The 25,308-nt window shown below is 42.0% G+C and overlaps 1 protein-coding gene across 1 annotated transcript; it reads right to left on the minus strand.

The window, feature by feature from the left end:
* Positions 1-659: 659 nt before the first annotated feature.
* ccdc15 (coiled-coil domain containing 15) lies at positions 660-23,225 on the minus strand. Its single transcript, XM_055660844.1, has 10 exons — positions 22,926-23,225; positions 19,678-19,827; positions 18,607-18,810; positions 16,537-16,653; positions 11,201-11,356; positions 9,992-10,111; positions 8,702-8,805; positions 6,782-6,943; positions 4,958-5,106; positions 660-3,416 (listed from the first exon to the last, which is right to left on the minus strand). The coding sequence occupies exons 1-10, from the start codon at positions 23,208-23,210 to the stop codon at positions 3,298-3,300; spliced, it is 1,566 nt and encodes a 521-aa protein (XP_055516819.1). The 5' UTR covers positions 23,211-23,225; the 3' UTR covers positions 660-3,297.
* Positions 23,226-25,308: the final 2,083 nt, after the last annotated feature.

A 25,308-nucleotide genomic window follows, 5' to 3' on the forward strand; every position in this document is an offset into this window, starting at 1 on the left:
CTTTTAAGTTGTTTTAGCGCCATATTTATTATCATTTTTTTTTAAACCATTTCTTTTCAAATGTACCCTTATCCTGTGTTATTCACAGATGTGGGGGAAAATAATAAACTTCTAGGATTCATAGAATACATGGTCACAATAGACAAGGTATATTTAATAAGTCCCTATGTTTATTCAGGGTAAATGCATTGAGGTGCTCAATATGACTGACATAGCAATCTCTGCTTCGCATCTCTGACTTCATTTCTCCTGCATTATATTTAGATACAACGCAGACACAGGCACTTCGGTCCGCCGAGACCGCGATGACCAGTGATCCCCGTACATTAGCACTATCCCCCACACTAGGGACAAGTTATATATATTTTTTAACCAAAGCCAAATTAACCTATACAGCTTTCAAATTTAGCATGGGAGGAAACCAGAGCACCCAGAGAAAACCCACGCAGTCATAGGGATAACGGACAAATGCCATATAGACAGCACCCGTAGTCAGTTTGAACCAAGGTCTCTGGCCCTGTAAGGCAGCAACTCCACCGCTTTAAAAACGGTCAGCTATGGAAATAGTGTTTCTGATAGATAGATATATATCTATCTATATATACAAAAACATTCACAAATTATTAAACTTGAAATTAGCAGCACAAATTAAAACAATTCATTTCAAGTCAGCATTTTTATTCAAAGTGGGCACACACAAATAAAACAAATATGAATAAGGCCAAAGTCATCACAAAAATGGAACAGCCGTGGTCATCTTAATTTGCTGATTTTAATTCACCTATGATCTGGACATTTCAATTTCACATAATTAGTTTGAATGCTTTATTAATTGCTAAACTGTCGGTGATAACACTTTTTCCCACAAGTTGTAGAGTCAAAACTAAATGCGTTTGCACTTGTGGAAGGGCAAATTGTGGAAAATAGTTAACTGTGGCGCCACCTGGTGGTCAAGCCACTTACTGATCGAACCCTCGTCACCAGAACTGGAACAGTCACGTGAGTGCGTTTGGCGGGAAGAGAACGTCATGAGTTTAGGGGTGTGTCCTACAACAACAGCAGAAAGTCAGCTTGAGATCACAAGTCAACAACCTCGCTCAACAGCAGCAACAAAGACTTTATGTTGGGGTGAGAGATTGCAACCTTCACCTGGTCTGCCCTGTTTCGACGAATGAAATCAACCTGGCGTGCACAATCAAATAGAACAAGTTGTCCTGCAACTTTAGGCTATGCACGCCATACGCAAGAAGACTTTATGTTAAACTCGCATGTATGCCAAACCTGCAATGTCTTAATTAAAACAACGTTTGCACACAACGTTTGGACTCTCTACTATGGTGACCCGACATTCCAAAGCAATATTTTAGATTTCTCGCTGTCCGCAGCCGACAGCCCAGTTCTACAGTGATTTTGCGCTATGGATACAGCCGTCAACTCCGTGCTGTAACAATATGCCGCCGACAATAGCCTCAACGCACTCCTGTAACGTACCTTTGGTCTCCACCGCTGCGATTGGGCTGCTCGACTCCTGCCTAAGACTGGTCTCGGCGATCCCAGGCCGTCCGGGTCGATGGGTGCGATCCAGATCTTGATTGACGACCGCAAGCCCTACCTCCCAATCGAGCAGGTTTACCTGGAGCGGAGGCCCGATGACGTCCGCCTGCTCCGTGCCGGTAAGGATTTCGATAATCCTCATCCGCTGGCTGTCCATACGTCGAGCTGTGGTCGGCCCAGCAGCAGGGTTGAGCCTCAGTCAGTCGTGAGTCGGCGGTACAGCGATGGATCCCAATGGCCCATAGCCGGGACAGCCCACAGGCAGAGTGTCCGCGGGCCCCACGGTCCTGACCCATGGTCGCCGGTTCCTGTTTTCACCAAGGGAACGGCAGTGTGGCTGGTCTTGAGTGACACCGGCGAAGGTACGTGGTCCTCCTACCTCCAGCGGTGGGTTCAGAGGCCCGTCAAGGTCGACCGACCTGCAAGCATCCAGGAAACGCCTCAGCCGGCCAGCAACATCGCCCCTACGTTAGAGACCGGCATTCCGAGAGGCGTTCCTTTGTTGACACGGGAATAGTGGTGAGCATTTTGCCCCGATGGGGGGGGTCGATGCTCGTTCCGGGCCACCAGGACTTGCTCTAATGGCCGTCAATGGCAGCCCCATCTGGTGTCTGCAGTTTTTTTTTTCATTTTCCACTCCTGTTGTTTTTCCTTGTTCTTTCATTGCCCACAGCCAGAGCGCAGACTGCACCCGCGATCCCCACAATCTTGACCCATGGCCGGGCTGCCCACAGACCCACAGCAGGAGCTGCCCTCCACCTTCCGGATGAAGGTGGACTTGCTCTTTTCTGTTTCGCCGTCCCGCCCGCTTCTGCCCTCAAGGACTGCCTGTGTGTCTACTTAATGTGACTTTGTGCTCGACATGGGTGGCTCGTCTTCAGCCCGCTCATTTGGGACATTGGTCAGCCTGTACAGGGGACCCAGCCTCGCCGCTGTCATCTTTGCCGGTTGTGTTTCAGTTGTATTTACGAGTTCAGGCCGCCGTGTTTCGTCTGTCTGCTCGTTTTCATTCCTCTGGTTGGGGGGGGTCATGTGGTGCCACCTGGTATTCAAGCCACTTGCAGAAACTTAGCTCGAGATCGCGAGTCAACAACCATGCTCAACAGCAGCAACAATGACTTTATGTTAGAGTGCACCAAACTCACATGTATGCCAAATCTGTAATGTCTTAATAAAAACATTTGTACACGATGTTTGGACTCTCTACATAACCATATCACTTTTTAATGCAATTATTCTATCTTTTTTATTCAAATCAAACACGTAGCAAAAAACTCAAAGGTAACCTATAACAAATATGAAATTATGTGTCATGATTATTTATTTTCTCAAAAGCATCTCTCTGTTTGGAACTCCCTTTGCAGGGCACAGTGAGAGTTGGAGGTGACGGGGGTGGGGATTGAAGTAGCATATAGTTGTGAAACATGAAATAATGAAACATGTTTTGAGGTGATCCTTTATTGTTATTCTATGTCTACACACCTTCATTCTCTGTAAAATGGTCTCCAATGAAGATACTATTCAAAGTTATCAAACTTTAAGCTCAATTGGAAAATTCAGAAAAAATGATTAAATTTCTTTTAAAAATTTGTTTCTCATACAAAAAACACTATAAATAGTTTATCAAACACCAGTCGTTAAGAAAATAAAAACACTCACATATTTTCTAATCACACCTTACAGATTGAGTCTTTCAGTGAAAATTTATCGATGGACTGAATTTAGTTTCCCAAAGCTGGTGAATTACTTCTTGGTTTGACAAACATTCATCAATGCAAACTTCTTCACTGAAGCACGATTTCTGTAGTGTCCGTCCCAAGCATCATATGAGCATAAAACAGACTGTAGTGCTCTGGCATACACTGTGGAAGAAGAAAGGTAAATAGAGAGGGAAATTTGGTACACATTTAGTGAAGACCATCCTTCAGTTTGGTTTGATTACACAATTATCAACTGGCTGAAACTAGACCCAAATTATACAAAGGGCAAATTGTGAATTATTGTTCTATGAAGCCTGCAGTGATGGCTAACCCTATCATTTGTGCACCCTGGCCATAGATCTCAATGACTTGTGTTTCTAAAAACAGCCTTTTCATGAACAAATATGTTTATATATTTTTAATGTTTAAAATAATTTTAAGCAGAATTTATTTATTACCATAATAAAACAGTGAAGCATTCCATGTTATCTGTGGGTAAATTATGCCTGCAGCTGCTCAAGTGGCATTGTATGAAACCCTAAAGCTTCGACTGTTGGAAATGTTCAGCACAAAGATTTGAGCAATTTTCAAGCTTTCAAAACAGTCAAGTGTAGCACAGTGTTGCAGAAAATTAACGTGCTAAAATCAAGACACTTGTCAAATCCAATAAGAGTTAGTAATATAACCTGAAGGAAAAATCCAGAGTATTTCACAGGAAATCACAATGTTTATTATCTGAAATAGCAGATGTATATTTGTATCCCTTAATAAAGGGGATAGCTTTAATTAATTGAGACTTTAACATTTAAAAAATGTGTTAAATTTATTTTAGCAAAATAAAGCTATAATCTTGATCATTGAATACACAAATAGAAACTCAGTCATTGTTGGAGTGCCATGTACACTGCTGCAATCACAATGAGTGAAGTCATTTTGGTTGATTATAAGTTTCAAATGTATTATAGTTATTACTGCTTAGCTTTGTATTGTGATACAACATCATACATGTTGTGAAATTAATTGGGTTCCAGTACTGTAGATCTCAATTGAGCCTCACTGTTTTGGGTAGAATCCATTTATTGAAAATTATGGTCCAAATGTGATCAACAACGTTTAGTTTGACGGTGGGAGGAGTGAAATGTAAAGGAAATGTAGGTTGTCAAATAAGGGTGGTGAATATTTGCAAACAGCTGTCAAAGTAATGGAGACAGATAGTACTGCGATGTTTAAAGTGAATCTGGACAGTTACTACTGGGCAGTCATGGTGGCGCAGCGGTAGAGTTGCTGCCTTACAGCAAAATGTAGCGCCAGAGACCCGGGTTCGATCCCGACTACGGGCGCTGTCTGTACGGAGTTTGTACATTCTCCCCGTGACCTGTGCGGGTTTTCTCCGAGATCTTCGGTTTCCTCCCACTCCAAAGACGTACAGGTTCGTAGGTTAATTGGCTTGGTTAATTGGTTTGATAAAATTGTAAAATTGTCCAAGTTGGCGATATGCCCTGCTGACTACAAGGTTCAGAAGGTACTGATACTTCAAACCGACATGAGCATATATTTTGTAGAAATCATCATCAATCTGTCTCACAACCTTCTGTGGAAATAAGTTGAAGCAGCTCTCAATTATCAAATGTTCCTGAGAATGTATAAGATGAAAATACTTAGAAAAATATTGTTCCATATTAGCATTCAGTTTTAAGGCATACCTTTTGGATTTTTATAGAAGACACAATTATTTGCGCACTTGTCTGGATGCGAATCCCAAAAATCAGATCCGCAGCAGCAGAGTGGTGGCAGATCATTATTCTGCAATTTAATCTTTTCCATCATCTGTGCTCTTAAGGCTTCTATATATCTGCAACAAATTTAAAATGCTGTCAAAACAGCAAATACACACAGCCTGAAGAAATTCTATGATCTATTATTATGGATCATATGGATACATTGGCAAGTTAATCTTGCCTGAATTTAGTTTATATATTTAATTCTACTGTGCATCTTTGACTAGAGTTTGAGTTTCTATTCTGTCGTAAGGAACTGGCTTATCAAGGGCCAATGAACAGTATTAAACAGATGAGCACTATTTCACAGCATCCTCCAGAACTTTAAAGAGTTTAACAACAGATTGACATTGCAAAAAAAGATTATGCAGATAAACAAATGAAAACACAAATTACATTGCTAGTCCAACAGCTTTTAAAACGAAGTAGACATTACTTAAAATTATAGAAGTCAATATTCACACGGCTGGGTTGTAAACTGCCCAAGCAAAATATGAGGTGGTGCTAGTTTTCTCTAATTTTAAGTAACCCATGCATTCCCTCTCTCTCCACCCCTCCCCCACCCTGGTGCTAGTTCCTGCTAGTTCCACCACTTGCGTCCAATATCCCTTCGTTATCACCTCTTCCACAACCAACAATGGACCAATGTGGGCTCCACCTTTCCTTGGTCATTTGGACCGGCCCCGATTTGTTCTGAACCTTTTCATACTTCAGGTTTCTCGCTTCCCCGACTCTTCGTTTGAAGAAGGGTCTCGACCCGAAACGTCATCTCTTCCTTTTCTCCAGAGATGCTGCCTGACCCGCTGAGTTACTCAAGCATTTGTATCTTATCTTCGGAGTAAACCAGCATCTGAAGTTCTTTCCTACACTTACAGGTTGTACACCTTAGAATCCCAAGATTGTTTCAATGCTCACATTTTTCACTTGTACATATAAATTTGTATCTGTATTTTAATAGGACCAAACATGCGGAAATTTTAACAAACTTCTCCCCGTTACTTATTAATTGTCAAAAAGAGAAAGGGATAACCTCCCTACTTTATTATGTTATCTTCTGATGCTATTCAACATACAATGACAGCACAGTGGCGCAGTTAGTAGCCCTGCTGCAGAGCACTAGACGGGTTCGATCCTAACCTCAGATGCTGGTTGTGTATAGTTAGTACATTCTCCCTATAACCACGTGAGCTTCCTCTGGGTGCTCTGGTTTCCTCTCACATTCCAAAGACTTGCAGATTTGTAGGTTAATTGGCCTCTGTAATTTATCCCTACCGTGTGGATGCAAAAATGGGATGACATGGAACTAATATGAACGGGACATTAATGGTCAGTGTACACTTGATGAATCAAAGGGCCTGGTTTCAAGCATTACCTCTAAACTGAACTAAACATACTGCAGAGAAAGCTACATAGATGGAGACATTCCAGTCTTGCTAGAATCCAACTGGGACTCAGTTTGTAGTGGATTTGTTGGTTAGAATCAGAGCTTTAAAATCAGAAGATGAAGAAAGGAGGTGAATTTTGAAGAGCAATCAAGTTTTAGAAGAGTTCACCACAATCCCTCATTTGACAATTGAATGTTTTTGTAAGGTTGAAAAGGGCTATATGTGATGGCTAATATTGCTCTCTGCATTTTTTTATATTATGGGATTAAGATTGTGCATATTCTATCTCTTGAAGAATAAACGTGTACAATTCAATTAGTGACTCAATAAACTATGTCAATGTTCTTAAAATCAAACAGTATACCTTGCACTCTCTCTATTTCGTTGGCTTTTGGCTGCCCTCTGTTTTTCCTCTTCCTTGAACTGAGCAGTCCTTCCACATTGAATCCCTAGTTCGCTTTGATGAGCAAACTCAATCATCCTTTTTTCTTCTGCTTTTCTTAGATTCTCCTTTTCCTCCTTAATTCTGAATGGAAAAAAAACAAAGAACATGAATTAAATTTTGAGATAAAGACACAAACTAAAGGTTGTGGTGGATATATATCAGTATTCTTCAAGCTAATGGGAAATGCATTTATAAATATGGCATATGCTAAGATCAATTATTACTTTTTCACTCTCAGTCATACCCTCAAGTATTAAGAACGTTTTAAGATGACATAATGAATACTTTACTAATGTAATCCCTCCTGCTTCTGATAGATTAATTTCCATAAAACCCTTTTATTCAAGTTTGTCAAATATGATTTGCTCATTATTTAATATTTTGGGAGCCAAATTCTGTGTAGGGAGATTTTTATAACAAGGGAGGAACAAAATTGGATTCTGTTTTCTTAGTGAAGCAGCAATTAATTTGTTTATTTTCAACCTTGTCTCAATAGCTACATGTGGAGCCTCCTCACAGCTCCAATGTACTTACCTTGAGGACAGTCATTATAGAGTTTCTACGCTGTACTTGTGACCATGTGGTTTCCACCAAGTGTTCTGGTTTCCTCTTACATCACAGACAGAAATAGATTAATTGGTTACTGTAAATTATGCCTTAGAATAGACCAATGTCAAAACGAATCAAAGGGAAATTGATGGCCATTTTAAGAGAAAATAAATGCTGACAATTTAAAGAAATATAGGGCCTGTCCCACTTATGAGATTTTTTCGGCGACTTGCCGGCACTTGTCATAGTCGCAGGTCGCCGAAAATTTTCAACATGTTGAAAATCCAGCAGCGACCAGAAAAAGGTATGACTCTTTGGGCGACTACGCACAACCAAACAGGCGTCACCACGATCATACAGGTGACATGCTGCGACTATGACGGGTGCCTGTAGTCGCTGAAAAAATTGCGTAAGTGGGACAGGTCCTTAAGGTGAGAGTGATAATTGCTCGTTTCTGAGTTCCCCCCAGTCTAGTATCAGTAAAAAAACTGAATCAAGCACTTGAAATAACTACATTTTATTTTACCAAAAGCGCGTCACAGATCACACACGGTACCTATCCCTCACCGCGGGTTCAATCCCTGTGTCTATCTGTTCAAGCCCTCTAGGCCTCGCGCAGACAGAGACACTCCAGAAGTTCTCCAAAAGATCGACCTTGAGCATCGTGATCACGGCCTTTTATATGCCCCGCGAACCTGAGGGCCGAACCACACATTGGTCCTTCTTCCTATTACAGATATCAATTAACCCATACATAACAGACATTTCCCTAACCCAATGATACAACAGTTCAATACATTGTATTCACAACGGACTTCGAGATGAAGTCAACTATTGAAACATTTACCCTGATTAACAGAACTCTCAGACAAGGCTTAACACCCCATCCAATAAACATCCAGCAGTGCCAGATTCTGCCACATTATTTACAATCTATTTATAAAATGTATATCTAGTTTGCAACCACCCAATCCATTCTATGTATTTGGTATCAGATTGACAAGGCTTGCAAGGTTTCCTACCCTTTGCATATGAATTGTATCTAAGTTCCAGACTCTCTAGCACCTCTCGCAGCTTGTCCCAGCTCTGCAGAGAGCAATCCCAATTTGACCAAATCTCCCAGCAAGCCCTGAAATCTAACCCCATTTTGAAGTCCTGACTGGTCCAATTTAGCCAGGATTAACAAGGGGAATGGGATAGGGGATTGCTTTGGTACGAGCCAGAATAAATCCAAAGGGCTGAATGACCTCCTTCTGTATCAGTCTGTGTGTAAGAAAAAAGACCACTCACTTTGCTATTCTCTTCAAATGTTGCTGATGGCGCCGTTGTTCTTTCACCTGCTCTCGTTCAATATCCATGAAGAGGCGACGATACATCATATACTGGCTGCCTCGCTGGGAAAATAGATCAAAATGGAAATAGGCCTGCGTTACTCGCTAACTTTGTAGCACACTAATGATTTGCAGATGATCATGCTTGTTAGAAATGGATCCCGCTTTGAAACTGCAGTGCATTAACACAGTAAACAGGTTCTTTGAACATGTTCATCGATAAAGCAGCTCTAGCACCGAGGTAGCTCAAAGTTAATTAAAAGATGACAGTTGATATTTTGATTGCAATCGTAAAATTGTACATCGATTTATAAATAGATTTGCTTCTCCGTGATATGTATCCGAATTTCCAGTCAATTTCAACAGACGATTCAACAGACAATTCCAGGCTAGCAGACGATTGCCAAATTGCCTCCTTCCATGTCACAAGAAAATATGAATATGACAGAAGACAAAATAATGCTGGAACTGTAAAATACAAAATGTTGCAGTGACCGTAAAGTTTAAATATAAGAGAATGATGAAAGTATCCAGCAACATCCAAGGGAACAGAGAAACCGAGTTAATGTTACAGTGAATGGCTTCTCATCAGAGCTGGCCAGTTGAGAGAGACAAAGGCTGGATTTCTGAAATTGGTGCACAAAATGATGAGAGGAATAGATTGGGTAGACACACAGAGTCTCTTGCCCAGAGTAGTGGGAACAAGAACCAGAGTACATTGGTTTAAGTTGATGGGGTAAAGATTCAACAGGAGCCTGAGGGGTGACTTTTCATATAGAGGGTGTGGATGCATGGAGTTAGGTGCATGAGGATGTTAGTTGAGGCAAGTAGTATCACAACGTTTAAGAAACATTTGGACAGGTTGAACAAGGGTTATGGGCCAAATGCAGGCAGATGAGACTAGTGTAGATGGGGCATGTTGGTCAGTGTGGGCAAGTTGAGCTGAAGGATCAGTTTCCATGCTGTATGACCCAATGGTAAATTGAAGCAGGGACTGGAGGTTGTATCGTGCCCGGCAAGAGGTAGTCTTAACTTTTAATGGGTCATTTCATTGAAATTCTATGCATTCCTGCATTCAAGTGAGGTGGGTAGGTCATTAGAAGGCATATAAATGAATATTCGATTTTAGCTTCCTAAAATAAAGCTTTCCTTCTTCTATCAAAAATAGTCAATAAGATAGACTAAGTACATCTGTGAACCATCATAACAAAGAATTTGTTTAACGGATCTCTAAGACAGGGGAACATACCTGTTTCTTACTCTCTTCCTGGTGCACACCTGGCCGCAGGATGCCCGTTGCCTTGTAGTCAGTACTAAATCCGAGGTAGGAACCCGTGGGATAAGGCTCACGATTAAGTCTGCTACAGGCCTGAAACACACAAATATATGTAAATATTCTATGAGTAGGAAAGAACTGCAAATGCTGGTTTAAATCGAAAATAGGCCCAAAATGCTAGAGTAACTCAGCGTAACAGGCAGCATGTCTGGGTGACGTTTCGGGCCGGGACCCTTCTTCAGACTCACAGAGAAGGATGGTCTTGACCTGAAACATCACCCATTGCGTCTCTCCAGAGATGCTGTCTGTCCTGCTGATTTACTCCAGCATTTTGTGTCTACCTTAAATATTCTATGACCTCTTTTAGAACTGATTTTATCAGCATAAGTTTTAAGTGAGGTACCAGTGCATGTATATATTGATCAAGCTGTTTTCATGCATGCTTTGGACTTCTATTCATAATACCAGCCCCTGTGCTCATTTTAAACAGCTAAGTGCAACTATGTCACTTGTGGTTAGCAGGGCTTCTTTCCCTGCATGGTCTTTTTTAAAACAATCCTTCAATAGACATTTCACGGTTTTCAAGGTGAAGTTAACTGAACTGACGAAAAAATCTGATTTCTAATTTCTGAATCCATTCACCAAATTAAGAATCTCAATCTCGTCATAGTGACTCAAGAAAAGTTCTTCAATCTAAATGTATCCCAAATACACTCTGCAATGATTTAATTTCTCTTTTATTTTAGTGGCACGTAAGGGTGACAGTGTTATCCAGAATTAACAAGTGCTGATGAACTGCAGTTTTAAGCTTTAGAATCAACTTGCATTGGCAATAAGGAAGACTGGTGTAAATATTTCATGTTGATGAATAAAGCTGAAGCATTTAACAGAATTATATAGGAGTTATATAAATCAAGATTGCTACACTTTCTGAAATAATTATCTGAAGTAATCCAGGAAGAAGGCGCAAGGATGATACTTGCCCTTTGAGGAATTAAGCTCAAGATAAGATTTGTTTCAACAAAAGAGATATTTAAATAAGCAGAAATTAAAAATAGATTTAAGTTTTTTTTTAAGTATAATTATTTTACTGATTAAAATGCATCATTGATTTTCAAATCTTACATATGGGTTTTGGTCTGAAGCTTACTGCTGGGGAGTTTGGAGAAGTCAAAGTCTAACCTTCTCATTCTGTGGCTCGGGCTGGAAAGTAACATGCTTCCCATCTGTTGATTGCTGAGGCTGTTCCTGCAACTCTGCGGGCAGGTCATGTTGGTCTTTCAAACATGTGAAATGTTCTGTGACACTTAATTCCCTCCCACTTCGAGATGCCGGATTCTGGAAAGCAGAAAGCAAGCAAATCATGAACTTAGCTAGAAAACTCACTTTGTCATCTTTTTTAATCTCTTTACCACTTCATGGAAGCAGTTATAGAATCAGTTTCAAAAATCATCTCAAGCTACTGCAGTCTAATAAGCTATACAACATTTAACGTATGTTAAGAAATCACCATTGAATAAAATGCAACAAAACAATGATTTTAGATATGTTAGCACTTTTGTGTAAAAAAAACAAAACTGTAATTCTACTTTTTGTAGAATAGTTTACAAAAAAGGAAGTTATTCTGTGCACATTTTAATGAACCGGGGAACATGACGGATATTAACAAAGTTAGTCATGGTGAAATGTTTTTTATCTGATATTACAGTGCACATGCACACAAATAAAATCTTTTTAAACAAACCCTTCATTCAGAAAGTGAAACTGAAAGCTTTCTCAACATACAAAGCATTTGATCAAGTCTGCAGAACATTAAGACCTGCAACTCCTCAGTCAATCCTGATCAGTTACCCGATAAAGATGTCTCCCGTTAGACTGGATCTAAAAATGTTTCACTTATGACAGGGCTGCCAACATTGGGTGAGAGTTGGGAGTGAGAAATTGCGAGGGAGTATAGATTCCCCCCCTCCCATTGGTACGGAGCTTTTGCATTTTTCAGTTTGAAATTGTGCAATCTGGTGCATACTGTAGGGAGTCTTTTAACTAGTACTTGAATGCAATATTTATGGTTTACATTGGATTAGCTATAAATAAAGTTAGGCTAAATTACATTCCACAGTAGAGCCAGACTCTGATCAACAGGTGCAGCACATGAATGATCTTAGTACATTCATGTATAGAAATCAGATTAAAATCTAACAATTGGCATATGTTGACCAACCTGGGTCTCACTGCACACCTGGTACTACTCCTGACCATGACTCCAGTTGCATACCTTCTCTCATTTTGACCCCGAGTCCAGCCTTACACCTGGCCCCCTAATCTACCCTGATCATAGCTGCTTACCTGCTTAGGTTCCCAGTGCTGAACACTCCCATTGTCCCAGCTTTGACTGCACACCTAGTACTATTTCAGACCTTGAATCTGGATGCACACTTGGCCTTGCTCCTAGCCCCTCTGCACTGACAATATATCTGGCCCACATAAAGCCCCATATCTGACCCCCTGGACCTAACCTATTACGTTCAAGTCCACAGGTGCTTATCTAATGCGGTAATCATTTATGGGGCACTTCACAGACCAAATTTTGTATAACAAAATTTGCCACATCCATTGGCTTCCTTGTTATCTAACGTGCTAGTTACATTGTCAAAGAAGTCATCAGTTGGGTGAACACAATTTCTCATCCATCAAATTATACACACTCAGCTGTATAAGTATTCTGTTACAATTTCCTTCATTTTCCCAACAAACTGTCCTGAAGTCATTTTCACCCCCAATATTTTCAGTATTTTGCTGTCCCTCTCAGCTGGGACTTTTCCGAAATGCAAAGTCCAATAACTATATATTTAAGCAATATTATTCTATTAAATGTGATCTTGAGAGTACGTAATATATTCTGGGGCATTCATAACACACAATGATAAAAAGATCTTTGTTTTGATTACACCTACCAACATGCATACATTATTATATTACAGTTAATATGTACTGAGGGAATTGTTTTGTTCCAATGCTCCCCATTCCCAATTACTTTTAAAGGTTCTTCATTAGTCACATACACCAATTGGTGTAGTGAAATATGTATTGCCATTGCAGCACATAAAAAATAAAACAACATAACAATAATAAAGAAACATAAAAAACATCCCCCCACAATGGTTCCCATTATGAGGGAAGGCACAAAGTCCAGTCCCCATCCCCATGTCCACCCATAGTTGGGCCTATTGAGGCCTCCACAGTCGCAGCTACGCAGGCCCGATGTTCCAGGCACTTCTCGCTCTGGCGTTGGGAGAATCCTCACAGCGGCTTGGGAAACCTGGAACGGCCGCTTCCTTACCGGAGACCGCGGCTTCTGAAGCCAACAGGCCGCTCTGAATGGAGCTCCATCACTGGTGATCTCGGCGAGAGATCCCAGGCTCCCGATGTTAAAGTCAGCGCCGTCGCCTGCGGCTGGCCGCTCCACAGTCCCGCAGCTCCGCGATGTTCACCGGCGGTCTTCAGCTCACCAGAGTTCCTGCGCGACCCGGGCAAGGCATCGCCCGCTCCGCTCCACTATAGTGCTCCAGCGCTGCGCCGCCACTGAGGTTCTGAGCAGTCCCCTCAGGAAACGCCGGTCCAGGCCCGCTGGTAGGCTGCGAGGACGGGTCGAAGGTGCTGCGGAGAAAAGCTGCCTCTCCAACCCTGAAAAGCAGTCCCCCCCCCCAACATAAAAAAGACTAGACTCCAAAAAACATAAACTCAACTAACTAAAAATAAAAATAGATGAAAAAACAGACAACTGCAGGCTGGGCAGCCATACCCGTACAGGACGATGCCCCCTATATTTTACATTGAAGTGATTGAAATCTAAGTGAAGTTTAAATGGCATCAGAAAAATAAAACCTCCGGAATAGATTATATCCATTACGTGGTTGGTTGGTCAGTATCAGCACAATTACTATATTAAACTTTGAATCTTCAGATGTCCCGTTCAAGATAAAACTAAAGACAAATAATAACCTTCTCACACATTCCTCTGCAAGTATCTCTGTCACTCCTTTAAAATATGCCCCTTCTTTGAACAAGCTCTTAAACATCGCATGTGAATCAGTTTCCATCTGATTACACTCCTTGAGGATGTTCATCTACGTGTTCAATTAATAAAACAATGAGATTGGGGACATTTCTATTCAATACAATACAATATTTATTGTCATTTGAGCCTCAGTGAGGCTCAAACGAAATTCCGTTTCCACAGCCATACAAACAAAGACAATTTCCTACAGACATACACACAATTTAATTCACACAAACATCCATCACAGTGAACCCACTGTGATGGAAGGCAAAGTCTTTTCTCTCCCCTGTTCTCCATTTCTCTCCCGATGTCCAAGCCCCAGGCGGGCGATGATAAGTCCCACGGCCATTTTAGGCCGTGCCGGACGATTTACGGCCCCGCTCCCGGTCTAAAAGTCACTAAGAGTCACTACCGCTCCCCCACGCTCCGAGGCCGGCCAGCCCCACGATGGTGAGTAGTCCGCAGCTCCGCAGTCTCCCGAGCCCCCGGGTCGTTCAGGTTGGAGGCCGCTCCACGGTTCTAAGTCCCAACGACAACGGAGATCCGACAGGGAAAAGGTCGGGTCTCCCGACAGGGAGAGATTTAAACAGGGTCCCGCCCCCAACATACACATTTTAAAACCAGTTATAAAAAACACCAACACCATTTAACCAGACCCAGACAGGCTGTAGGGGCCGCCTGCAACCCCGCCGCCAAACTGCCATTTAAATTGGGGGTATTTAGAAATAACACCACAACTATAGTTGAGTGGCAAATGAAACAGTGACAGATAGCACAATGGGCTAAGAGTTCGGCTGGCGACCGGAAGGTAGCCGGTTCAAATCCCGCTTGGAGTGCATACTGTCGTTGTGTCCTTGGGCGACACTTCACCCACCTTTGCCTGTAATGGAATGTAACGGCGGCAGGCGCGGGCACACCGCGACGCCCTGTGTCTCCCTTTCAAGGGAGATGCTAAAAATGCATTTCGTTGTCTCTGTACTGTACACTGACAATGACAATAAATTGAATCATTTCATTTCATTTCATTTCAAATGACAATAGTGCTACCTTCTCAATATTTAACTGAAGGAAATAATAGGTTATCGGGATTGTATGTTGTGACACACAGCCTGACACCTTGCATGTCATTTTAATATTACACTTACCCATTCCCCCTGTATATTCCGGATTAATAAATTAAGGTTTTGGCAACTAATTACAAATCAGGCTAATTACAAGTCAATAACATTAGCCAACTCCAAAACACAAAGCGCTGAGCATTGGGATCCGGACATCACGGACAATTGACCTCAGTTCACATCTGGCATTGCTCTGTCTGAACCAGGGGCCACAAAGTGTTTTTGAAAGTGGGGAGGCTGAGCAATCACTGACCTTGGGGATACCTGGTGAGGGAGTGGAGCAACCGAGTGGGGGGGCGGGTGTGGAAGGGGGGGTCCCCCCTCCCATAGTTGGAACTTTTTCAAATTTGATGTATTAAAATCATGTTTTAGTGCCTTGTAGAAGTATGATTTCAATGTTTTTTGTTTGAAGTATTTTTAAGAGGTAACTTTTTAAGGGGTAACTTTTTCCACACAAAGGGTGGTGGGTGTATGGAACAAGCTGCCAGAGGAGATAGTTGAGGTAGCGACTATCCCAACATTTAAGAAACAGTTAGATTGATACATGGATAGGACAGGTTTGGAGGGATATGGACCAAAAGCAGGTAGAGTAGCTGGGACATGTTGGCGGGTGTGGACAAGTTGCACGGAAGGGCCTGTTTTCACACTGTATGACTACATTATATCTCCACCATGCATGAAGGCTTCAAAATCAAGTGGTCGAGTTTTATTTCCATATACTCAAGCATGGATCATAGAAAATAGGTGCAGGAATAGGCCATTTGGCCCTTTGAGCCAGCACTGTCATTCAATATGATCATGGCTGTTCATCTAAAATAAGTACCACTTTCCTGTTTTTCCCCCATACCCCTTGATTTCACTGGCCCCAAGAGCTAAATGTAACTCTCTCTTGAAAACATCCAGTGAATTAGCCTCCACTGCCTTCTGTGGTAGAGAATTCCAGATTCACAACTTTCTGGGTGAAGAAAGTTTGTCCTCATCTCAGTCTTAAATGGCCTACCCCTTCATCTTAAACTGCGTGACCCCTGGTTCTGAACACCCCCAACATCGGGAACATTTTTCCTGTATGAAAATCACTTTATCATTGAAACCAAAATTTGGTTCTCCCTTTTCCACTTCTGACAAAGGGTCTTCGACTTGAAACATGCTGCCTGACCTGCGTTCAACATGTTTCATTTTTATCTCAGATTACCAGCATCTGCAGGTGCTGGAGGAAGAAATCATAACTACAAAATCAGTTCTAAAAAAAATTTCTCCCCAGTTTAAGATACCGGTTTTTGAGGGATTTGCGAGCTTTAAGATCAATAGAAACTAATGTTATCAAAAGAAAGAAAACTCACATCTCTTGTTGGAGATACCTTCCAGACACCTCCTGGTAGACTTGAGCACAGGTCCATCTGTGGTACCGTTTGACATGATGCAAGGCGATGACGAGCCTCTTTTGTAACTTTGCTCAGCTGTAACAAATCAATATTTCTATTATTACTTCCAAAATTATGGTTTTTGTAACCAAATACAAATACAGACTATTTAAATTGAATTGGGTTTTTTTAATTGAATTGGGTAGCTTACATCCCAGCAGTATGAAATTTGGTAGCATATACCCCTGGAAAAGGAACAGCACCTCATATTTCGCTTGGAGAGCTTACACACCAGCGGTATGAACATTAACTTCAAGTAGCCCTTGCTTTCCCTCCCTCTCCACCACCCCCCCCTCCCAGTCTCCCACCAGTCTTACTATCTCTGACTACATTTTATCTCTCTACCGCCCACTCCCATGACATCAGTCTGAAGAAGGGTCTCAACCCGAAACGTCACCCATTCCTTCTACGAGAAATGCTTCTCAAGAGATGCTGCCTGTCCCGCTGAGTTACTCCAGCATTTTGTGTCTTACAAATAAAGACTGTTGATCTCAAGACAAAATCTGATCCCTTTTAGCAATGAATCCAGTTCATATAAAAATAACGTTACATTTAAACAAGTTTAAAAATATATATTTTCAGATACAATGGGATAAGTTGAAGCACGATCAAACTTTAGGCGCTGTCCCACTTGGGCAACCTAATTGGCGATTTTAGAAGAGTTAAAAAAAATAACATGTTGAAGACCTCTTTTGACTATATAGACCTCCTTCGACGATGTTGAAGACTAGCTTCGACTAGCTACGACAAACTTTGGGAAAATTGGACATCGAATAGTGGAGAATGAAGACGAACTCCTTCGATCTCCTTCGATTATGATGAAGACTATCCACGACTACCTTCGATTACCTACGACTAACATGCCGACCTGCTACGATCTACTACGACTAAACCTACGAGTTAAAAAGGTATTGATTTTTTCCATTGCGACCTTTTTTTAAACTCGTGGGCATTTTTTAACATATTGAAAAAAACGCCGCGACCTAACTGAGGCCTCGAGTACACGGAGACCACTCTCGAGCATGAAGGAGAGTTACAAAGACCTCCTACGACCTCGTGTCGACCATGCTACGAGTATGAGTCGAGAGCAAACTCGCCAGAACTCGCAGATTAGGGCGCCCAAGTGGGACAGGCCCGTTAAGATAATGTAGATCTGTGTCTTAAAACCTCCAAAGAGCACGTTTCCAATCACAGCTGTTTCATCAGGCGGATCCATTGAGATGCGCATGACAGTTGGAAACCAAGAAAGAAAGAAAGACTGGTCCTTTAATGTACACAGGGGTGAAACGATAAACACCTGACTGGGTGATATTCATCTAAATGTTTTTTAGTAATTATTGGAGACAGACTGATTGAAGGGTCTGAATCAGTCTAAAGAAGGGTCCAGACCCAAAAAGCAGAATGAGATAATTAAATCACTGCACAATGCAAATGACTTTCATTTCAGTGATATAAATTAAGGTGTTGGAAAAAACTGCAAATGCTGGTTTAAATCAAAGGTAGACACAAAATGCTAGAGTAACTCAGCGGGACAGGCAGCAACTCTGAAGAAATGGGTGACGTTTTGGGTCAAGACCCGTCAGTGTACTATAGACATTTACTAAAGAGATCAACATATTAAAAGCATTATTTCCACAATTACCTCTTCATTCAGGTCAACCTACATCACTTTTCACAGCCATTCCATCAATTGCATACATCTTCCTCCAAACTATTCTTTCACACATGCACACCAACATCCTGGTTCTCCTAAGAACCACCTAACTAGGAATCACCTAACAACTAGCATATGTTTAGGATGTAGGAGGAAACAGGAGAATCCGGAGTGGAAATTCATGTAGTCACAGGGAGTACAGGCAAACTCCACGTAGCACAGTTCAGGGTGTGAAATTTTTCATTTTATACTTGGAGGTGTTAGCTTGATAGAGTGACTTTGATCTGAAAATGAAAATAGCAGCTGCTGTTTAATTACCTCTGAGAGCTTCTCACCTGTCTTGCTTGATCATTGAATACATCTTCATCTTCCTCTTTTTCATTACTCAGCCCCTGTGCAGATACCCACCTTGAGCTTGGGCTTAATATAGCAAACCCAACCTCATTATCATTACTGCGAAGTAGGCATGGGCTTTTATTTGGAATGAGCTGTTCAGCTGATGCAGAGGATTGTTTTATCACACAATCATCCCTTTCAACCTAAGTAGAAAAAATAAACAATGAAGTTCTCTGTATAATTGGGCCCTTATCTTGCCACAAGGAATTTCTTCAAGTAGGTTGTGAAAATTCTATAATTTTACTTTTGTTATTTCCTTTGCTTTTAAGCAAACTGTAATTTGAAGAATTACATTTTCTAGCAAAATTCAGGTATGATTATTGCTAGGAAATGTAAAACATTAAGTTAAAAAATCCCAATTAATGCGGCGGTTGTAATTATTAGAGACCCAGAAATGCTGTCTGATGAGATTTTGCATGGTTAGCATTTTTATTATTTGGGAATAATGCATTAGGATACTTAATCTGAAGGTAAAAATGTTATCAAAATTTATGCCAACTAACTGGATTTGTGTAACTGCATAAACCTTGGAGCATAGTAGAAGCTGGGTAAAAATGAAAAAGAATATTAGGAAGGCAAGAAAAGCACTAGAAAAAAAGCAATGATTTTTATAAATACATTGAGGAAGAAAATTAAGGAAACGGCAGACCCTATTAAAGACCCAAATAGTTGGATGTTTTTTGATGGTGAAAATACATGTAGCTCTTAATAAATACTTTGTCCATCTTCACAAGGAGATGGATGAAACAAGTGTATTGAAATTGTGGGAGGGTGGGGCAGTGAAATGGAATTAATATTCCTTGTTAAGATCCCCAGGTAAAGACATGCAAGATAACAGCTGCATTCAAATTATACATACACTAGCTAATGAAAACACTTCATAAAAGTTTAAAAACTTAAGTACTAATATGAGGCAAAATCAGCTTCAAACGGTCAATTTGAATTTTAGCTACACTGAGGATATTAAACAGCAAAGCATTATCTACTTAATAGTTTTTTTCCTTTCTTACTGCTTCATAAGTTCGTTGCTGTTGATGTTTCTTACAAATGCGAGCATACTCGGTCACACGATGCTTCACTTCATCTTGAAAACGTTTCAAATTCTCCAACTTTGCTCTACGGATTTCCTTTAGTTGCTCATCTACCTCCAGAGCAGTAATCTAAAAATAAAGATATCATCTTAAACAGAATGCTGCAAGATTTATAGCTAGAATAGTGATAATTTTAAGAAATAAAAGATTCACAATGATTGCTGACAACATTTCAAACAGGTCAAAGGAAATGAGCATTAAAGGCACAAGGTATTTGGAAACTTCCATAAAATACTTTTTTAATAATAGAAAAAAGGCAACTAGCTCAAAGCCATAATATTTCGGCAAGATAATTTTTTAAGCTCCATGAAAGCAAAATTCTCAACTTCCAGTATATTAACCTTCCAGGCCAGCATGATCACTGCAGATATTACTGAAAAAGCTCTATGATTTTCAAATCAAGTGTTTAATTGTCATATGTACTGATATGAAAGAATAAATTAATAATTTTCAAGTTAAGAATGTTTAATTGTCATATGTACTGAAGATAGAACGAGTCTTAGTTGCAGCAGCTTAACAGGTTCGTAAACGCAATACGCACAGATAAATAAAATAATAAAAAATTAATAACCGTAATGTTAGAGCAAAAAACCAAAGTCCTTTGCGCAGATATTTGGCCGATTTAAAATGAACGATAACCCAAGCTCCCTAGTTCCATTTTGATCACTGTGCACGCAGCCAAATGTATATGTACTGTATAAAGCAACCTGGAAGTCGGATACCGATGCATCTAACTTTCTGTGCTGACTCATTATTAAGTGCAACACAGCACGGTCATGTGAATAAAGTGCATCTGCAGAAGTTTGTAAGTCATTGGAGACATGTTGAATATCCTCAGTGTCTTGACGAATTAGAAACATTATACCTTCTTCTTCGCTGTCGCTTCAATGTGATTGGTCCAAGACAGATCGTCGATAATATTTACATCAAGGAACTTGAGGGTCTCAAGTATTTTCATTTAAGCACCAACAAAGCTTTTCACTATACCTTGCTACACGTGGCAATGATTATACATCTAAACCCAAATTATTGTGGAGGATCTGTTGACAACTATACTCATTGATTGATGTATGTGGGTCAGAAAGTTGAGGATTCACTGGCAGAGAAGGGACTCCTAGGTGTAGGATATGGAGATGAGTTTGCATAGGATTAAGCTGTTGAAGGCAGAGCTATAGTCAATAAACAGGAGTCCGACATAGGCATCCTTGTTGTCTAAATTTAGTTTAGTTTAGAGATACAGGAAACAGGCCCTTCGGCCCACCGAGTTAACGCCGACCAACGATTCCCGCACACTAACGCTAGTTCTACACACAGTAGGGACAATTTACAATTGTAGCAAGCCAATTAACCTACAAATCTGTACATTTTTGGAGTGTGGGTGAAAACCAGAGATCCCAGATTAGATTAGACAACAAGGTCACCCAGAGAAAACCCCCACAGGAGAATGTACAAATTCCCTACAGACAGCACCATCATCAGGATCAAAACCTGGGTCTCTGGTTTACTGGACTGCTGCGCTAGTGCACCCCCCCCCCCCCCCCCCCCCCCCCCCCCAACAGTCTTTTGAGGCAAGGCAGAGGTTCACTTGCACCTCCTCCAACCTCATCCACTGTTCCAGGTGTGGACTCCAATATATCGGCTCGGCGAACATTTCGCTGATCATCCGCCTAAAGCAACCTGATCTTCCAGTCCTAAACATTTTAACTCTTCCTCCCATTCCTACACTGACCTTTCTGTCATGGGCCTCCTCCACTGTCAGAGTGAGGTCCAGCACAAATTGGAGGAACAGTACCTCATATTTTGCTTGGGCAGCTTACATCCCAGCAATATGGATATTGACCTCTAATTTCAATTAGCCCTTGCTTTCCCTCTTTCTCCACCCCCCCCCCCCCCCCCCCCCCCCCCCACCCCTAGTTCTCCAACCAGTCTGACTGTCCTTCTGATTAAATGTTTAAGAAAGAACTGCAAATGCTGGAACAAGCAAGACAAAGAATGCTGGAGAAACTCAGCGGGTGAGGCAGCATCTATGGAGAGAAGCAATAGGCAACTTTTCGGGTCGAGACCCTTCTCCATAAATGTTGCCTCACCTGTTGAGTTTCTCCAGCATTTTTAGTCTACCGTCTGATTAAATGTTATCTCTGAATGCTTTGTCATCACCTTCTTCTTGCTAACAATGATCTATCCTACATTTTCCTTGATCGGCAACCCCTTTGATACCTCGTTTTCACACTTTACATTTCCTTATCTGTGTCTCCCTCTCCACTGACTCTCGGTCTGAAGGGTCTCGACCCAAAGCACCACCCATTCCTTCTCTCCAGAGATGCTGCCTGCCCGCGAGTTACTCCAGCATTTTGTGTCTATCTTCAATGTAAATCAGCATCTGCAGTTCCTTCTTACACATGTAGGCATAAATAGGTTATGCCTCTATATGGGAAAATAGGCATATTCCTTTTCCGCATAGTAGGGATTAAAACGGTGAAGATGAGAGTTACTAGTTTCTGAAGATTTTTGAAAGATTTTGGGGGGGGGGGATGGGGGTGATGATGTACTCAGACATGTTTAAGAGGCTTTTAGACAGGTAATGGTGCAATGAGGTTGCTACTTCGTGTCCCTAGATGGCATAGTGCCAGTCAATTGTTTGTGTCCACTAGAGTGCCAACCTGTGAGGCACTCTTAAGACAGCTGATGTTTAGTTTTATGTGTCGCCTGGACAAGTCAGAGAACCACATAATTGAAGCCTTAGTCAGCCCTCTGAAAAGCTGCTATAGATTCACTTCTAAGCTAAGATGGCATTGGTGCAATAGCTTATATATATTTTAGGCTAATATGCAATTTCTTAATGTATCTTTGTAATTCTTTGTACTGTTTGATGTGTATATGGACCTGTGTCTGAAATAAAGCTTTAATAATAATAATAATAATGGAATATAGGACACGGCTCCTAATGCAGGCAAGAGGAATCAATGTGGGTGGGCAAAAAGGGCCAGTATGGACGCGGAGGGCCGAAGGGGCCGTTTCTGCGCTGTAGGATGAATAACGTGTCCATGGAAACGGCTCCGATCAGGTCTGGGGGATGGGGCTGCATTAACTCCGACTGCGGCTCCCTCCGCTACCGGCACCGGGCTGCCCGCTACCCACCGCCCACTACATCGGGTCCCGCTACTCACAAACGCCGGGTGCTGGTCATCGGGTCCGTCCCTGGCGCTCTCCACCCAGGCTCCCACCGGCACCACGGCCTGGTTCCTCTCGGCCAGCACCCTGGCTGTGCGGGAGCGGCGGTGTGGGCCCGGTAGCGGCGGCGGCGGCCCACAGCGCGTTAACCGAGGCATCACCGGGTCGCCCGCAGGCCGGGGAGCGACTGAGTGAGCGCCGCCGTGTCGCCGCGGCAACGGCTCGCACCAACCGCCACTCGCTCGCTCAGCCCACACCCGAGATCCCGCCCCCAGCTCCATTCAAACCGTCCCGCCGCCATCTTGGTATAGGAAGACTTGTTAAAGGAACATCAACCAAATGGTAATAATCGTCAAATCGCCCTCTTTATTAATGCTGACACATTTCCATCATATCCTGAAGACCATCATTAATGTTTTTTTTCAGAATGATTTGTTTTTTTTCATGGGACTATGATTTGTTCTATAGTGTACTGTTTTGTCTTTTGCACTTTGTATGATTTTAACATTTGATCTGTTCAATTAAAATTCTAGGTACAGCAATTTGGTTCAAATACTGGTTATGTTGAAAACTGTAAATCATAAAATTCTAGTTCAAAAATTCTAGGGCAGAAGTATGGGAACTGTTCATAAATTCTAGGGGCAGAAGTAGTATGATTATGTTTTTTTTAGAATGGTTTGTTCAAGGGACATTTGTGCCCTATTATGGGAACTATGTTCATAAGTTTAGTTTAGTTTAGTTTAGAGATGCAGCATGGAAACAGGCCCTTCAGCCCACCGGGTCCGTGCCGGCCAGCGATCCCCGCACATTAACACTATTCTACACCCACTGGGGACAATTTTTACATTGACCAAGCCAATTAACCTGCAAACCTGTACAATTTGGAATGTAGGAGTAAACCGAAGATCTCGAAGAAAACCCACGCAGATCATGGGGAGAACGTGCAAACACCGTACACAGCCCCCGTAATCGGGATCGAACATGTACTGCCCGGCGCTGCATTCGCTGTAAGGCAGCAACTCTACTGCTGCACCACCGTGACTGCTCGGTAGGCAGTTCATATGTTCTAGGAGCAGAATTAGGCCTTTCGGCCCATCAATTCTACTCCGCCATTCAATCATGCTGATCAATCTTTTCCTCTCAACCCCATTCTCCTGCCTTTGCCTCATAACCGCTGACACCCTTTGTAATCAAGAATCTGTCGACCTCCACTTTAAAAAGATCCATTGACCTAGTCTTCACAACCCTATGACTAAATGACTAAATCAAGTCAAGTCAAGTTTATTTATCACATACACATACGAGATGTGCAGTGAAATGAAAAGTGGCAATGCCTGCGGATTGTGCAAAAAAATTACAAAACAGAATGGAACAGAATCACATATTCACATATTACATTTTGTGGGAGGAAAAAAAAGAAAAAACTGCAATTATAAAAAGACACCACACAACAGTAAATTGGTATAGTAAAGTTAGTCCCTGGTGAGATAGGAGTTCTAATGGCCTCTGGGAAGAAACTCCTTCTCATCCTCTCCGTTTTCACAGCATGGCAACGGAGACGTTTGCCTGACCATTGCAGCTGGAACAATCTGTTGCTGGGGTGGAAGGGGTCTCCCATGATCTTGTTGGCTCTGTAGTTGCACCTTCTGATGTATAGTTCCTGCAGGGGGGTGAGTGTAGTTACCATAGTGCGTTCGGCTGCTTTGCACAGCCACTGAGTAGAAGCACTGGAGGATTCTCTGAGACACTCTGAATTTCCCCAATTGCCTGAGGTGGTAAAGGCGCTGCCTTGCCGTACTCACCAGTGCTGCTGCGTGTGATGTCCATGTCAGATCCTCTGAGATGTGGACACCCAGGTATTTAAAGCAGCTCACCCTATCCACAGTATCCCCATTTATCTTCAATGGTGTGTACTTCCTCGGATGTTGTGCCCTCCTCGATCAGCTCCTTAGTTTTTTTGACATTCAAAAGGAGGCTGTTGTCCTGACACCAGAGTGCCAGATCAGCCATCTCCTCCCGATAGGCCTTCTCATTATCAGAGATCAGGCCCACCACCACAGTGTCATCAGTAAACTTGAGTTGGAGCTGCACCTAGCCACACAGTCATGTGTGTACAGGGAGAATAGTAGGGGGTTGAGGACGCAACCCTGGGGGGATTCTGTGCTCAGGGTGAGGGACTTCAATGTATATCCTCCCATCTTGACTACCTGGGGCCTGGCGGTGAGAAAGCCCAGGACCCAGGCTTTCCAGGACCCAGGGATGTTGAGCCCCAATTCCAGCTGCTTCTCAGCAAGTCTGGTGGGGACTATCGTGTTGAAGGCTGAACTGAAGTCTATGAACAGCATCCCTTCTGGCTGTCAAGAGAGAGCGGTGTGCAGA

The sequence above is a fragment of the Leucoraja erinacea genome, chromosome 32 (assembly GCF_028641065.1).
Source record: "Leucoraja erinacea ecotype New England chromosome 32, Leri_hhj_1, whole genome shotgun sequence".
Classification (NCBI taxonomy): domain Eukaryota; kingdom Metazoa; phylum Chordata; class Chondrichthyes; order Rajiformes; family Rajidae; genus Leucoraja; species Leucoraja erinaceus.